At 44.7% G+C, this 18,039-nt stretch overlaps 2 protein-coding genes across 2 annotated transcripts in view; both read left to right on the top strand.

Moving 5' to 3' along the window:
- Positions 1 to 702, top strand: part of shisa7a (shisa family member 7a) — a 6,153-nt gene extending 5,451 nt beyond the window's left edge. Inside the window, exon 5 of the mRNA XM_030785590.1 lies at positions 1 to 702. This exon is cut by the window's left edge and continues 254 nt beyond it. Within this exon, the coding sequence (XP_030641450.1) occupies positions 1 to 702 (702 nt within the window).
- A 7,328-nt stretch (positions 703 to 8,030) lies between these two features.
- LOC115820041 (sal-like protein 3) lies at positions 8,031 to 13,520 on the top strand. Its single transcript, XM_030783475.1, is given in 3 exon segments — positions 8,031 to 10,243; positions 10,521 to 12,268; positions 12,270 to 13,520. Coding segments are annotated over 3 exon segments (4,599 nt in total). The 5' UTR covers positions 8,031 to 8,091; the 3' UTR covers positions 12,969 to 13,520.
- The last annotated feature ends 4,519 nt before the right edge of the window (positions 13,521 to 18,039 follow it).

The raw sequence follows: 18,039 nt of genomic DNA, 5'->3' as shown, positions 1-18,039 counted from the left end.
CCGCCGCGTCGCGTCAAGTCGACGGATCAGCTCCTCGCCCTGGGTGATGGAAACACCCTGTCCCGTCTCTCCAAGAACCAGCAGCACCAGTACTACAAAGCCATGGCTGCTGCCACAGCCAAAAACTCCAACGCCCAGAACACCTTGCGCAAGTCCAGAGAGAGGCTGCTAATGTCGCCAGACCACCTGGAGGAACAGGTTGGCGGAGGTTCGTCGATGGGCGTGGTCGATTACGGAGGAGGGGGCGGCGGTCCCGGGATGGGCATGTCCGATTATGGAAGCAGCAGCAGCGGGATCGGCAGCATGGGCATGGGCGTGGGAGTGGGCGTGCCCACGTTGCCTCGTCACCAGAAGGCCCAATCGCAGCAGAACGTGTGCACCACGCCTTCCCTGGACCGACATCACATGATCAAGATGAACTCGCACCCGACGTCCGGGCGGGAGCAGGAGCGGAACGCGGGTCACCTTGGCGGGGGCGGCGTCGGAGGGATGGGCTGGGGAGACATGCCGGGCACCGGGGTTGTCATGGGAACGGGAACCCTCGGCGGACACAGCGCCAGGCGGTTAGCGTTCGCGGCTAAGAGGCAGAACACCATCGAGCAGCTTCACTTTATTCCCGGGGGAGGGGGGACAGGCGGCGGGGGAGGGGTCGGCGGAAACCAGGGTGTCAGAACAGGCAGTAAGAATGAAGTGACCGTGTGAATGAGAGAGCGAGAGAAGACGGGGGAGAGAGGGAGGGAGAGAGGGAGGGAGAGGAAGAAAGGGTGATAATGAGAGAGAAAAGTGAGAGAGGGTGGTGGAGAGAGTGAGACAGCGAGAGGATAATGGGGGAAGGTGAGAGAGGAAGAGAGAGAGAGAGAGAGAGAGAGAGAGGAAGAGAGGAAGAGAGAGAGAGAGGAGGGAGAGGAAGAGAAGAGGGAGATTCAGCATGTGTGAAGGTGAAAGAGATGTGTGAGAGGAGAGAAACAGAAAGAAAGAGAGAGAGAGAGAGAGAGGGTGGCAGAGCAGACGGTGCTGAGATGGACAGATAGAATGACAGATGGAGGGGTAGAGTGAAAAACAGCCTGTAGAGAAGCGATGTAAATATTAAGAGTGTTTTAGAGAGTAAAATTAGATTAAACGGTCTAAAAGACGTCAAGTTTAATAGAGAAAAAAAAAAGCTTCAAAGTTCTTGTGATTTTTATGTTTGTGACATAGCAGCCATAAATATTATCAAAGTTTCCATTTATATAATTCTGTATTTGTGCTACGGTTTGACGATAATTCACCACATTGAACAGTGTTAGATAGGATAAACAAACTAATAAATACATGGATATAATAACTAGAAGAAAACACAGACATAATTCTTATTGTTGTGGTTTATTAAACAAAAACTATCTCTGTAACACATACGTAACTGAAAAAGCCACTTTAGAGCCATATACCCATGGACCAATGGAATACTATAACCAATGAGAGGAAAGGAGGCAAAGGCGACTCATAAACTTGATTGGACAAGCTTGCATATCAATTTGCATAAAAGGTCCCCATTGAAACTTGAAGGAGATTGCCGTGAGATCGCGAGCCATTGCCGTGAGATCGTGAAGCTGCTATGAAGAGAGGAACTTTATTTACAAAAAAAACCTAAAATAAATAAATACATAAATAAGTAAAAAGCACCACCGGGAAACCACTAATGACTAGCATAAACAAGGAATTAAAAGCCGTTCTTCAAATTCACAGTTGAAATTGACAAAAGGTTTGACCACTGAGTAAACCACTGCCAAATAATGAAGGATGTGACAGTATTTACATCTTAACTACAACTCAATAACTGCTTAAATGAAAGGTGGGTTTGCACTCAGTAACTGCTTTCAATCATAGTGCATCCGAGACTGACTCAACACTCTTTTCTGAGGACAGAGCCACTGACCACAAACAGGAAATGAACGTTTGAGATGCACGTCGAGGTGTTTTTTTTTTTTTTTGTCTTCGTTCAAAATTGCTTTCTGGGACAAATGCACAATGTAAAACAAACAAACAAACAAACAAACAAACAAAAGGACGCAGGCCGCTGCTCAGGCCTCTGCCGTTGGCTCCGTACGGAACATCGATGTTTTTCCACCAATGAACACTCAGCATTTCCCTGGAGAAAGCAGACTGGTTATGTGAAAGAGCCAATAAAAGCCATTCTAGAAAAGACCGGGGGGGTGGGGGGGAGGGTTGGGGGGGGGCAAACAATCAACGGGATCGTATCTGACAATCATAACTCTCCAGCCTCCAGTTGGGGGGGGGGGGGGGGGGGGGGGAGACTCATTTTTCGCAGCCTGTGGCACTTCCGCTTGGACTCTGAGCCGGTGATTGAGACGGTGCCCGTGTTCAGGGATGGATGAGCAGATCGTTGGCTGAACTGAAGAAGACGACCGGACTGCATTCCTGGGGGGCTGTGTTTCTGCTAGCCTAGCTTCTTCCTCCTGCCTGTTTATTTCTTTGACTGGAAAAACAGTTAAAAGTACTTTAGTTTGGAAGGCAAGTGAGGAGGGGGGAGGGGTAGCGTCAAGAAATTCACACTCACTGGCAACAGGTCTGCTGTGATAGGTTTTATTTGAGTTCTTATCAATATCCTGGGGGGGGGGGGGGGGGTCTCCACCTTGAAGCCATGAGTTGACCCTGGTTTTTTTTTGGGGGGGGGGTGGATGCTGTGAATTAAAGGGCCAGATTAGGAGTGGTTATGTTTACCTTTGCTCCATAGCAACAGTCGTGCTCGGAAACGGATAGGACATCATTACCAATATCACCATAATCAATAACTCTAATCTGTACTAAGGGCTATACACTTCCATGTGTGTTTGTGATCTGTTATACTACCTATAGCTTATTCTTATGGTTACGTTTTAAGGAATGATAGTCACTGATATTGGGAATATGCTGATAATGGCAAACACACTAACCTGTGGTTTAGAGAGAGAGAGAGAGAGAGAGGGAGAGAGAGAGAGAGAGAGAGAGAGAGAGAGAGAGAGAGAGGGAGAAGAGCACAATAAGTGTACGACTTGGAAGCGAGCGAGAGAGAAGTTATCATTTGAGATACAGACCACAGGGGTAAAAGGAGCAGTTCTTTTTAGCAGTAACCGTAAAATAATAATAATAATAATAATACTACTATTCATAACATTTAGAAAAAAAAAAAGAAAAAGAAAACCTCAGCATCTACGACAGGGGCTGTGGTTGTGTGGTCTCGGTGCCTACCACGAGATGAGACAGGAACAGTGACATGTGGTGGTAATGGTAGAAAAGCTTTGGTAGAGTGAGACCGTGAGAAAAGAGTGTGTTATTATTTGGCTGCAGGATACTAATTAACCCTCTTAACTTTAGACTGCAGGAGGGGTGTCGGTGAAAACACACACACACTCACACACAAGACACACACACACACACACAGCTTTCAGACAATCTTCCTATAAGCTCTCTTCTACATGCCTGTTTGTTATTGTCATTTACTATGACAGTTATTGATATTATGGTTCCTGATGATACTTATTCTTGTTGTTGTTATGATTACTGATTATCTTATACTTATGATGGTGACGTTTTTTCCCTTCTGTGAATTTTTCAGTGTACACTTGTTTTTAGATATCTTATACCTTTATCATGAAATTTAATCTTTTTGTTTGTTTGGGTTTTTTTTTTTGGGGGGGGGGTTCTTTTCTTTTCATATCTTTTTTAAAAATATTCTCGATAGCACATAGAAGCACAACACTCTTAGACAGTGGTGGTGAGTAAGTCCAGTCCCAGACGGCCAAAGTCTGACTGCTTTACCAATCAGCCATACAGTAGAGGCTCCAATTGGCTGAGGATTACAAGCGTCTGCACCCAACCCCCCCCCCCCCCTTCTGAGAAGAAGCCTCTAATTCTGAGGTGAGGGCGAAAAAAGGGTCAGGACTTTGGCGTTTAAGGCTCGGACTTGTGCACCCCCTGCCATAAACCACACATCTCTCGTACGTTTTTTCGATGCATTCTTCGCCCGAGAGGAAATGCATCGGTTATGATCTAGTGTGACGACATAGAAAAACAACATTAAAAAGCTTGCTGATGTCACAGTCCATTGTGATATTACCTCACAGTGGGTTGCTCAATGATGTCATAACGTGAGAACATGTTGGTGTGTATGTATCTGAATGTTTCATCTTAGGTTGATTAAATGGAATTTTAACTATTTGAATGTTTTCTTTCAGGGACTATAAGAACAGTGAATAAAATTTCTAGCCTTTCTCTCATGTCATTGAATGTCTGTAGCAACACCTGTTTTTTTTTTGTTTTTTGGTTTTGTACTCACAAGCCATAGCACATTAAAATAATTATTACATCTTTCAATGATCAGTTTGGAAAAACCCTGATATATAAAACCGTGATTTCTTTCTTTTTTTTCAAATGGATTTTCGTTTCATGAGCTTAGTACAATCCGAACCTGTTCATGTCACCATGGCAACAAGCACGTATCGGCCACGGTCCAAACCTTTGGGGACATGTTAAATATAGGCTATGTTGCGGTTATGCGAGATGTCTGGTATATTAAATGTTACCAAAACAAAAGCCTAGATTGACGTGTAATAGATGCACACAGGACGTGAATGACCGATTTAAACTGGGCCACCCAAACATCACTGAATCACTTTACTGTGTCATTTTCAAATGATCACAGCTGTTTCAGTTTGTTTCCTCTAAATTTATTCTAAATCTGAACTTTCTTACCGGTGTCCTTCTTCCCTCCTTGAATGCCATTGTAATAAAATTTCGAATTTGTCCTCTGTATAATAAACTCATTTGATTAAAGCGCTGCGTCTTGAAAAATCACACCCACACTCTTAAGTACTGGAATCGTTCAAACTTTATTCGGGCAGACACATTCAAGCATATGTACACAGTGTGCAGTATCATGTAACAACCATTATATATATATATATATATATATATATATATATATATATATATATATATATATAATTTACATTTACAGTTATGACCTGTTAGTTCGGTGTATACTGTCGTCTAAGGAATCCAGCGGTGAGGCGGCCATTTTGACGCGGACATGGGTACTGAGTATGATCAGTCAGAATGTAATAAAATGGCCCCTATGTTTTCAGATCTAACGCAGCAAAGATCAAATCGAGCCACTGCTAAGAGACTAACTAGACAGTTCCTCTCAATGTTACTATATCCATCAAAAAGATATTGTTGTAAAAATTCATGAATGGTACTCGTAGCCTTGGGGCTACTTGTCATTGCTGCAGAGAGCGGACTATGGCTCTTAAAATTTGTCTGACAAGTACACATAACAGCAAAGCTTCGGGACTGAGTAAAACGATCTTCTGCATCCTCGATCAAAAGTCACAGTCGCAATTACAACAGATAAACAACCTCACCAGAGCCCTCACAGCTGAGAAATACGGACGCGTCTGATCCGAAATACGCTGAAAACACAAACACCGGGGTCGCGAGCTGGCCGGAAGTGTTCACAGTGGGGCCGGAAACGACCGATGTGAAGTGGGCACACGTCACGCGCCCCTTGCAAAAAAACCCCAACATAGACCGTCCAAAATAATTTAGCTGACTGAAATTCAACATTTTATCGGTCTTGATTGGGAATTGATTTGGTTCAACATAGAGCAAAAACTAGTATAACTGTAAGTAGGGATAAATAGCAGCGACAGATGGTATCATCTTAGCTTAGCAGGGTTACGGTGAAAATGGGGTGTGCTAATAGTAGCTAGCAAAAAAGCTAACGGGCACGAAAACAGCACGCAGTGAGAGATGGACAGATGAGGGAGAGAGGGAGGGGAGTAACAGGCCTCGTTCATCTTGCCTTGGCTAAAAATGGATGCATAGGTAAAATGGCCTATTTCATTGTTGTGGAATTGTTTTTTTTATGATGTTGCATTTCCCAGCTCTTTTTTTAAAGCAAGCGTGAGGCGCGGTAGATGTGATTTTGCATATCGTGTTGCATAAAGCCTTTCTCCGTATAACTTGTGCAATGCCCAGCAAGCTAAAATAGACTTGCTATGTTCTTGTTCTAGCCAGCCTTGCAGCTACACGGTATTAGCCAGCTGTTTTTGCATGCTACATTTTCCCCGAGCAAGAACACTCGAGTATCAGTCACTTATTTTGAGATATCGTTTTGCACGGCCGATAGCTGGTACCGTGCATTATTTATTTTTTTGTCGGAAGCTTTTTTTTATCCTGCGCGTCATGATATACACATTCCTTTTTTTCCGTGGGATGCGCTGCAGTCGGCAGATGCAATTATTATTCGAAAATACAACTCTTCTCCAGTGGATTCCACGTCTCGCGCTCCAGTCCAATTCAGTTTTCAGACAGCGGCAACTGTTCGAATTGAACGGTGAAGTCTTGATGAACTTTAAGAGATGCTGCAATACGTAGGATTTGTTTAAATAATATTATTTTTTGAATGGATTCTCAGCCTCCTTTCAACTTCGAATAATAGTTTTCAATTACTGCCAAACTCTCCTTTTAGAATCTGTTGACACGTTACCGTATAAATCTTGCATCTAATGAGTCATATGATCTTGGCCAGTGACAATAAGACACCTTATTAAAAAATTATTTGATGAACGGTCTAGAAAAATCTTTTTGGCAATAACAATAAAAACAGACGGCATTAATTGTAGCACGTTCTTTTTAAGTCCCGTTGAAATGAACGGTTAATTGAAGTGATATAGTTTCTAATATCAATGCATTTTCCTAGTTCCACCGAACATTTTAATAAGAAGTTGAGTATGCACTTGTAGGTTCCAGGTTGCTTTTAAGGGAAGCCTCTTGGCTGTGAATATAAAATTAATAAAGAGCACAATATTAACAGTTACCATCATAGACAATTCCTTTAAGAATGCTAATTTTTATATTTGTTTAAAAATAATTAGTAAATTATAACACTGCAGGCACCAAAGTGAATGTATTGTACTGTAAATATGTTTGGAATTAACAAATTCGACATTTTGTCTTGCCTTTTTTTTTTTGATCCAGTGAGAAGATAAGAAGAGAGGCAGAACGCAGCCTCACCCCTCTGACAGTGAGAGAGAACACTGCTTCAGAAAAATGGGAAATGTCAAAAGCGAACTTACTGATATATGGACACAAAGATGTGAATTCATTTGGACCTCAATGACCTAGAAAACCAACAGTCGTCGGCTGTTATAAAAAAAAACCCCCAAAACAAACAAAAAAACACCCCCCCACAAAAAAAAACCCCACAACACTGATGGCACTTGAAGAGGAATCGGCTGAAACATAAAAGTGGTTATGAACTTGCAAATATAATCAAGCTGATGAATTTGGCAATTAATTTGCCACATCACAGCAAAAAAGAAAAAAAAGATAAGAGTTACAGCAGCACTTAAAAGTCCTGTCAAACAGGAAAAAAAAATTGATGAAAAACATCAAAGCACCACAAAGCTATTTAGTGATTTTGAATGAACTCTTAAACCCTGTTTGTAATAAGGCATCGTCCTAATCACAGAGGAGTTGGTGAATGTGCAATTAAGGAAATGATAAAAGAACAGTAAAAATGATTATGCTTCTTAAAAGCATGACTGGTGAAACCAAAATACTGAAAGCCAACAAAGTCTGATTTTTAAGCTCCAGACTGACTGTAGTAATCATGGAACATTACTATTGAAGTCTGCTCTAAGAAATCAAAACAACTATTTACCCAAATTTTGGGGGATTTTTTTTTTTTTTGCAAAGAAATCATACAGACATTGCAATCTGTATAAAGAGAAAAACTGTCCTCCTTTCATATCATCACTGGCTGCACCATGTAGATGCAGCCTGGGAGCAGTGTGCAGCTGCTATTTTGCACAAGAAGCAGATCAAACTGAAGATCAGATAAAGAGAGTGTCACAATCAGAAGCCTCTAAGGAAGCCAAAGCAGCAGAACTAAAGAAAGTTCCAGAAGCAGCACGGCTTTTTTCCATTCAGTTTCGGTTTCTGCTTTTTCCAGTCACAACACTTTAAGTGGGTGGTGCTGGGATCATTGTCTCTGCTCCCGGAGCAGGAGGTGTGGCCCCCGCACCCCCATGTTCCAGTGACAGGGAAATGTTCCAGTTCGGTAAATACAACTTGGACATCATAGAGATGCTGAGCGGACACCAGGCCCATCAGTTCAAAGGTCTCGGTTTAGAACGACAGCTACAGCACCAGCAGCAAGTACAGCTTCACCAGCATCAGCTACAGCAGCAGCAGCAGCAGCAAGCAGAAACCTCTGGGGCGCTTTTGTCAGGACTCGGCTTGGGTCACCTCCAGGGATCCAGAAGCAGTGCGTTTTCGGATTCCGCGTCGATTTTTGCTAAGATGAGCGCACCTCCCCCGCCTCTGCAGCAACAGTCACTAACCTCATCTTCACAGAGCTCAAGAAAGTCAAGCAAAATGTCTGGAAGCAGCAGCAGCAGCGGAAGTCACGTCAGCGGGTACCCCCAGTTTCTGCGCTCATTTCATCCCACCGAGGCAGCACTTGCACAAGAGCAGCTGCATCCAGGAGTGGGACGGTTTGATCACTTTGCTGGTGGCAGTGGAAGTGCAGGAAGCGCTGGTGGAATTGGTGGAATTGTTTCGTCCGCACCGCCGCCACCTCCACCTTTACATCCTGGCCTTTCTGTTCCTCAGGCATCTGCGGGACCATCTTCGTCATCCCCAACTCCTTCCAGCTCTGTCTCCACCTCCAATAACCCTCCTAGTAGCAGTGCAGTGACCTCCCTTGGACATCAACTGGTGGGAGCACAGTCAGATGCTCGAAGCTTACATCAGCAGTTTAGCTGCATGCTAGCAGCCAATCAGTACTTTCTTTCTGGTGTTCCAGCAAACACTAGCTTGGAGCAGTTTTTAGTTCAGCAAGGCAGCCACAACCATCTCAGTTTGGGTTTGGGCCAAAGTGGAGGGGATACAAGTTCAGGCCTCGCTCCACCCCCTGCTCTTCACTCCTCGCACACACATAGTCACTCAAACCCCCAGCCACAGCCTCAGCAGGCACCTCCGCAGCAGCAACAGTTGCCGCCACACACTTTATCTCACCCTCACACCCACCCACACCACCCTCTTCACTCCTCTTCCCAACCCTCCTCTCTGAGCAGCTTTGACTTCCAAGGGATCCCAGTTCTGTCCTCTAACCAGCTTGCATCTCTGATGCAGCAAGAACCTGGTCTGCCTCTTCCTTTGCCGTTGCATCTGTCTCTCTCCAAGGATGAAGGGAAAGGAGGAGACAGTGCAGGTGGACAGAGTGGGGGAAGTGGAGGAGGTAGGAGAAAGAAAGCAATGGCCGGCTACTTGCCGCAGAGGAAGTCTGAGAGCAGTAGCACCAGTAGCAGTAGCAGTAATAACCACAGTTCTGGAAACCCCAATCCAAGCAGTAGCAGTGCAGGGGGACTCGGGCAAGATCCCACATCTGGCCTGGTTGGCAGGGGCGGAGGCGTCAGTATGTCGGGTATAGGCGGAGAGAATCCTTCCCTCCATTCCTCTTCTACGTCCTCTTCTTCTGTTGTCTCGTCGTCTTCCTCTTCTGCTCCCTCATCAACCTCAGCATCAGTTTTGGTGACAAATGGCTCGCACCTCTCCAAATCTGACAATCTTGGCAGCATCCCACCTTCTGCATCTCAGTCTGAAGCTGAACCCCTGTACCATTGTGGAGAGTGTGGCAAGACTTTCACTCAACTCTCTAGCCTCCGAAGGCACTTGCGAAGTCATGAGGCGACCACTGCAGGCACGAGCGGAACAAGAGCAAATGTTTCAAATCCTGTTCAACATCCCTCTGATCCAACCATTCCGCACTCAACACAAGACCGGCAAGACTCTCAGTCAAGTTCAGGTGCTGCCTCATCCTCGTGTCCGAGTCCTGAGAAGACTTTCAACTGCTCTGAATGTGGCAAGAGTTTTAAGAAAAAAGGTCATCTACTCCAACATGGTGTTATTCACTCTGGGGCACGGCCATTTGCCTGCTCCACCTGTAGTCGTGCTTTTAATCGACGTGAGTCACTCACCCGTCATGAGAAGATTCATGAGGAAAAGCCTTTCCGCTGTCCGGCCTGTGGCCGATGTTTCCGGGAGAGCACCTCTCTGCTGAACCATGCAGCCTCGGGCACCTGTGGAAAGGCAGGAAGGGGACCAAGACCCAGGAGTGACAGCAGCAACTCCATGGTGAGCAGTAAGAGCAATAAACCTGGAAGTGGCAGTGATGAAATGCCGGCTAGTGGAATAGGTGAGTACCTCACATGAAATGGAAGCATGGTCTATGAGGAAACTGGATTGGATGACTTTTGTTTGGGTCACTTGTTTCATGCGGAATGAAGGCCAGGAATCTGATTTTTGAGGTGTATCAAGGAGAGCATGCATAGGACATTCTCATAGACAACTTGTTAGCGTAGTCTTAGATCACCTCATGTGTTTGATATCTCCTTTCGAGGTTGTCCAAATGAACATAGACAATTTAGAAAGCAAACATACCTTTGATTACTGACGTGTATTTTGTTATGCAGGTTCCTACCGGGCTGAAGGGTACCCTGATAATTACAAAGATCAACGCTCTCAAGGGAATATGTACCCCGGATCATCCTCCTGTAGTGGAGGGATTACTGGCCCGGCACTGAGGAAGGCACCACTGGCACCAACTCTTCATCCTCATCCTCAAAGCCAAAACCAACCGCCGCACCACCATCAGCAGCCCCACCTCCCCCTCTCCTCTTTACTGGATGATTCTGAAGATGATGTCACTAGTTCTGTTAACAACGCAATCTCTGCCATCACTGCTGATCTCAACAGCAGCGGGAATCGAGGAGATGACCGAAGAGACATCATTGGTGGGTTGCTAGGTGGACTCGGTCTGGGTCCTTTAGGATCACCTGGAGGGCCCACGTCAACATCTGGCATGGACAAATCCTACAGAAGCGGTGTCAGTCAGGATGGGATGGGCAGTTCGATGACTCACAGTCAGCAGCCTAATCAGCAGACACCTGGAGTGAAACCAAAGCGTCCGCGCAAACCCCGTAAGAAGAAGGATCCGGCTGCACCTGGTGCAGAGCCTCCCAAGCGTAGACGTTCATCTCAGAGAGAGGTCGGTCCTAACGGGGAAGTGCGGCCATATTTGTGCAGTGTCTGCGGTCGTGGGTTCGCAAGAAGGGAGACCTTACGTAGGCACGATCGCATACACACGGGAGAGAAGCCACATCACTGCACTGTGTGTGGCAAGTATTTTCGAGAGGCCTTCCATCTCACCAAACACCACACAGTGCATTCTGGAGAGAAGAACTACAAATGCCTCCTTTGTGGGAAGGACTTTGGATATGCCCAGAGCCTTAAGAGACATGGGAAGCTGCATCAGAAAGGTGAAATGGAGGAAGTGCCCACGACACCGGGAGGCGAGAACCTTAACAATTACCCATCTACTGCTGGTGGCAGCATGATCCAAGGTGGCCAAGGAAGCTCTTCCTACTACTCGTACTCTCAAGATGTCAAACCCCAAGGGTCAAACACTCAGCCTCCCCCCAGACTCTATACGTGCGCCATATGTTGGAAATCCTTCCGCCATCACTTCCACCTGACTGCGCATCATCAGACCGTGCATGAGGGTGGAGGAGAGAAACTGTTCTCCTGTGAAGTCTGTGGAAAGGCTTTTGCTTATTCCAACAGCCTGACCAGACACAGGCTCTCCCAGCATGGCCTAGCTCGCACTGGTCAAACAACACCACAAGGGGGCAGCAGTGGCACGGAAGGAAACAACAGCAGTAATGTTGGAGGACCTGTGTCTGAAAGTGAGGCTGCCACAAATGCGCTGCTTCAGCTGGCGCCCCCCGGTGGATCACATGGGGAACAGCAGCCGCACAGCAGCGTTCTTCAAAGCCACCAGCCGCCCCCTCCTCAGCCGCAAGCGGGCTACTCTCCTCTCTTCTATGTCCCAGATGCAAGTACCTCTCATCCTTCATCCTCCAATGCCTCCCCCTATTCTCAGCCTCTGCCCCCAAGTTCCTCCATGTCTTCCCTTAGCAACCATCAGCAACCACCTTCTGGGGTGAAGGGGGAGCCCTTGTACCATTCTCCTCATGCCCATTCTCTCAACCCTGGTTTACCGGTCCATCCACTGGCACTGTCTCCACCTGAGCCACATCAGCACCACCATCACCATCACCAGCATCCAAATGAGCTCCAGCCGCATCACCACCATCATCATCATCATCATCACCACCATCACAGCTTTCAAACCGAGGAGGACCTGAGGAGGCGCAAAAAGAAAAAAAAAAAAAAGGCGGAACGGGAGAGAGAAGATAGGCTATAAATGGGATGAGGCAGTGGCGAGACTGGGAAGGGAGCATATGGGTCTGTTGGCGAGAGGAAGGCAGAAAATCAAAAGGAAAAAACTACAGTGGAGGAGGAGGAGACTAATTCGCAAGAGGCAACGCAGATACCGGAAAAGGGTAGCTCCGTTCTTGAGGATTAGGAGAGGAAGTGGGGGAGGGAGTAGCATTATGTGTGAAATGGGTCCTGTAGGAGGGTTCAGACTTATTACTTTGTTGTCTGTACGGATCTCTCTCAAACGGTTCCCATGTACCCTTTGTCCTCATGCTAGCTTTTCTAGACGAGCGGCACTTAAGGTCCATAGAGCAGCCAAACACTGTCCCAAAGCCCTTTGCCTCCAAGACCGCTTGAGGTGCCCCGTTTGCGGGAGGCAGTCCCGCAGATTCCTCTCAACTCTAACGCACAGGGGCTCTCACGTGTTCAGGGGAACTTTCTCATGTAAACGTTGCCCCTCGCGTTTCTGGAACGCCGCCCTGCTGGAGAGGCACAAGCTGCATTGCCGGAGAAAACTGATAGGCTTGAAACGCGTGAGGGCTCTTTGTTCGAAACTGGCTACGACAACAGTGCCGGCGCACAGTAAGAGGGTGGAGGGACAGAGCGAGTCGTCCACCCTCCAGATGGAGTATAGACACTGAGTACCCTTCATAATGAGACTGGGACAGGACTTTTTCCGTAGTGAGATGGGGTTATGAGGCATTTGCATGCTGAAAGTAGAGACAGTAGTTTGGCTTGGTATCAGTATCTTCATTTAGCCGCTGACTTATATATTAGAGTTTTAGGGATTGCTTTTTCTTTTCCTTTTCTCCGTCAAAACATCACGGATTACTCTAATAACATCCAACTTCTAAGGTAAAAAAAAAAAACAAATAATCAAAACAAAACAAACAAAAAAACTCATCATAGAAACAAAAATCATCATTCAAACTTCTCAGAAGGAAGGGAACTGTTTTTGTTTTTGTTTAGTTTTTTTTTTTTTTCCCGTAAGGACGTGTTCGGCTTCTACCATCCTAGAGGATCCCCTGCTGTTATGTGCATTTAAGCTAGCGTTGGCTGACCCTGTGGATCAGTAGAGGAGTATTAGTAATTCAACCCCATTAATAACTGTACCTAACTCCCTAACAGTTAGTAGTTACCTTCCCTGTAACCCAGGCAACCCTCTGTATGACTGTCTGTCTCTGATTTGTATAATGTGTATGTAATAAGTGTTTGCGTAGAGCAAGTGTGGAGATGTGATCTCTGTAATGTTTAAAACAAAAAAAAAGAAGTGCATTCAGTAGCTGGAGGTGGTGTTACATATGGGGGGGAATGGGTGGGGACGGGTGGGGTGGGGTGGGGGTGGGGGTGGGGGTAGGCGGGGTGGAGGCAGAGTTCCTGAGATGGAGGACAGTGATTGTTTTTGTCTGTAAGTGAGATTGCCTGTGCATGAAGGACACTGCTCACTGTATGTTTGTCCAGACAGAAAAAAAAAAAAAAAAAAACGGTGCCCAGTGCTGGGGCGGTTCTACCGTCAACCCAGCTGAAACCACGCGACCTTTAATCGTGATGAAACTTTAGATAAAGATAGTCACGTGCTGGTTATTAGCCAAAAAATGATTCAAAAAATAAAAAACCAAAAGGTCAAAAATAGGACAAACTAAACAACAGTAGTCTAGCATTTTAAATAACGTACCAGAGTTTTATTTGGACTGTAAACAAGCAAACTCAAGCACTTGAATTGGACAGTGTTCTCCTAGTTCATTAAATAAATAAAGAGAAGGAAGAAACAAAAGTACTTTAAATGTGATCGTTTCCAAAACGGATCTATCTCTTGCCAAAACGAATGAAGAGACGCAGCCTTATTGTAGAGATATCGGACGCCTGTCACAGGAGCGGAGCTGAAGTCAGAAAGGTGAATGAACAGATGTGTACTGTAATGTAAATCATGTCGATATTTTATTATTGTTTTTTTTTTTTTTTCTATCAACAGGCTAATATTTAGTTGTTGTTTTTGTTTTGTTTTTTTTCTCATAGCTACTCTTAAGGGTAGGTTGGAGAGATAAGGTTGGAACTCTTTATCGTAGATCAGTCTTTTTTGATTAACGGTGTAGATGTGTCTGAACACAGTCTGTGTACTTGCCAACCCATTAAATCTGTTTCTCCTCTATATTTCTCACATAGAGATACCATACTATCATAACCCAGCTTTCTCTTGAAAAGTTAAAAAAAGTACATTTCTATCACTTTATTTACCTATGATAAACTGGTTGTTTATTATACCTTCGCATTTAATAAAAATATAAATGGTTTTGTCTTTGTTTTTCTTTTGTTTTTTTCACCACAAGAAATATACGAAACATCTCACTGGCTGAAGTTTAATAATGGTGTTTGTATTAAGATTGGAAAAGTTAGGTTTTTTTTTCTGTGTAATTTATATTTACATTGCACGTTTAGCTACGGCAAGGTGTCCATTTTCACGGTTTGCATTTTTAACCTAATTGTTCACTGTTGCAGAATGTTAGATGTTAATTAAGCCTTCAGAACTTTGTGTTATTCATGGAAGCTTTAAGCTTAATTCTGAATGTATTACTATATATATTATCATCATATACATGTTAGTATGCCTGTGCTCATGAACAACAGAAATGTAATTACTCGTTACATTGTACTTACTTGATGAGATTATTATTATTATTATTATTATTATTATTATTATTATTGAGCATTGTGAAGTTGAACACTTTCTCTGAAGTTAGATATCCTGCCACAATTAAGTGTTGTAGATGTTTGGTGCGAAACGTCGGCAAAGAGGCCCAAAACCCAGACCTCGAATCCACAAAATCATTTTGGATTTTGTTCCTTAAAACCAATACACATCTCTGATTGGCTGGGGAAAGTCCACACCTGTTTTTAATAGGTGGAAATCTTCCTGTGAACATGTGGTAGGGCCAGAGAGAAAGAGAAGGAACAGGACTGCAGCCCTAGAGGACCTGACCCTGCTCGGTCTGATGCAAAAACATCTTCAGATATTGTCTGAGCAATCTCATTGGTTGTCCAATGTGTCAGTCATTCTGAGTGACAGTTTGATCACAGCGCCAGTTTTGCCTTTTTAAATGAGCGAAGGTGAAAGATGAGGTGGTCAAACATGGACCAGTGGGCGTAGGATCTGAAAGTCATGTGACCTGCATGCCTCTGACACACTCTGCCATAATGACCAATTGGATGTGTCCAATCTTGAAAACCTTTTTGTCCTCAAACCAATGGAATAGACTGTCTAACAAGAGGTAAATGACATTTACAGACACACACACACACAAAGTCTATGGTAAGCAAAGGGAATGACATTTGAAATGAAATTTAATCACACAGATATTACCTGTACTGAACAATACAACAGCTGTCACCCCTGGAAAAAAAAATCAGTTCACATGTGATCATGTGCACAGTGTGAATTCTACAATGACAATGGGGGGGGGGGGGGGGGACAGCTTTTTCTCCAGGGCTATATAGCATAGGGTATATAAATGTTTTGACCCCCCAGAACTGTTGTTTTGACCTCTTTTAGGGGTCCAATCTTAATTGGAGGGGGGGGGTCAGTCCCCCTCCCCCCCCCCCCCCCGGTAATTCGAATCCTGATCATGTGAGACCAGCTTTTTACTGCGTTAGTGAGCAGGGACTCACCTTAAATCTGGGACTTCCCTTTGGTCTTTCCTGAGTTTGATAAGTTGGAGTTAGTACTCACTGTACTATAGGCACAAAGGTGTTTCATCATAAAATCTTGGCAAAACATCAAAATCACCATGGCTTTGCACTGCAGTGGCTGTTCAGTGCTGGCATGTGCGAAAACAACCCTTGTTTTGGTTCTTTGAGTTGCATTGTCCTGTAATGTCCACGGGGTGGCAATAGCGCGCTCTTTTAGTGTTATTGTAACAGACTCAGTAGTGTGTGTCACATGGACTCAACATAGTCAGGGGGTGGAAAGAAAGAGGTGGAACGTGTAGTCCGCGAGTGTACATGTGTGTGAGTGAGTGAATATGTTTGTGGGTAAAGGTGGGTGTGAGAGAGTGTGTCAGGACAAATGCGTGTGTGTCAGCCCACTGATTAGTGTTTTGAATTTTGAAATGTAGCCTTTGTACAAAAAAAAAACGAGGTTATTTGACACAGTTGTCTTAAATATTGAAAGAATACGCGGCTACTTAAATACAGTGTATTCCAAACTGACAGATGAAAAGGCATTTGTGAGTATTTTCTTTCAGAGGAAAATATAAAACATTCAGGCCCATAAGAATGAACAAAAAAAAACATTTTTATGTGTAATGATAGTGAAATTGCACTTCAGGTTTTTCGTTACAGATTTAATGTACTACAGACTAAGAGTTCACAGGGTCCAAACTACGGAAAATCCATTTCCTTCCTCCGAGTATATAGTGGTTGTGCAAATTAATCGAGAGAGAGAGAGAGAGAGGGAGAAACTCCACCAGCAGCCTCGCGCTGATGTTCCATTGCCGTCTAGTCTCACGCGGCCGTAGCATGGGAGACGGTGTGGGCGGAGCGACAGCCGAAAGCGCTGGCAAATGAGCGACGGCGAGGGGCCGGGACCTACCTACGTCTCGGCCAATCCCCTGCGAGGTCTGCGCTCGGCGCGGTAGCCTCTTCGCGTGCTGCTGCCATGTGCTGTAGCGAGAGAGCGCAAGGCTGTGTGTTTTTGAGAAGCAACGTGTAACGCTTCTGTCAGCCGAAAAAACCGACAGGGACTCACGTTTTCTGCGGATTACCCCGCCAAGCGAATAACTTCTCTCATTTATCCGATATTTTGATTCTTCTATGATGAATTTTCTGTAAACGTTAAGATTAAATAAAGAGATAAGTGTAGCAGAAAAGCTCCGTAAAGAACTATGAGTTTTCTGTTGTCACTGTGAAAGTAACAGAAGTTATCCCAGAATATAATTGCTAAATCTTTATTTCAAATTTTACACGTGTGGAATGCTAGTTCTATTTAAATGTTTATGTCAGTCTTCTGGATTTATCATTCCTTGTATGAATGATTTATACTGAAACAGAACTAAGGTACACAATCTTTACGGTTTGTTGATGAAATGTTTGTGCGCACTTCGCAGGAGAGCGCCTTCAACGTTGGGGGCGTGGCTTATGAATATTAATCACGATAATTCTCCACCATTCTCGCCTCACGCCTGTAGCCTATGTGACGTCACGTGAGCCGCCCGTGTTCGTTCCAGCTGAGCAAGGGGCTCGCGGCGGCTCGAGACCAAGCCGTGCCTCAGCACACTCACAAAGAACGAGGGAGAGAGAGAAGGAGGGGCTATTATTGGAGGATAGAGAGAGAGAGAAAAAAAAAACGACAGAGTGACTGGATGGGAAAATAGAAAAAAATCCAAGATACCATCCAACCAATCGCACTACGCAGCTGCAAACGTTTCGGCTTCAGTTTTTTTTCGCGTTTGTTTTAGTTGTTATTATTTAGATGGCGTTGTTTTTCTTTGATTCATCGTTCGAATCATTGCATTTGCCAAGTTAATTTTGCAATTTGTTTTTTGCGTTTAATAATTATTTTTCGCTGTCTCTAACTTCTGACCATCAATCATTCACTGGAGGAGCTGTCTGTTCATATCCGGGTTTCATTTCTTGGTTTACTTCAAATTGTTTATGGACGAGTTGTCGAAGTTTTTCTACTGGTTTAGACCACAACATCCGCATTTGACTGGATTGCTG

Source organism: Chanos chanos, chromosome 9, assembly GCF_902362185.1.
Source record: "Chanos chanos chromosome 9, fChaCha1.1, whole genome shotgun sequence".
Classification (NCBI taxonomy): Eukaryota; Metazoa; Chordata; class Actinopteri; order Gonorynchiformes; family Chanidae; genus Chanos; species Chanos chanos.
Note: the sequence above shows the minus strand (reverse complement) of the source record. Positions and strands in the feature narration are given on the sequence as shown.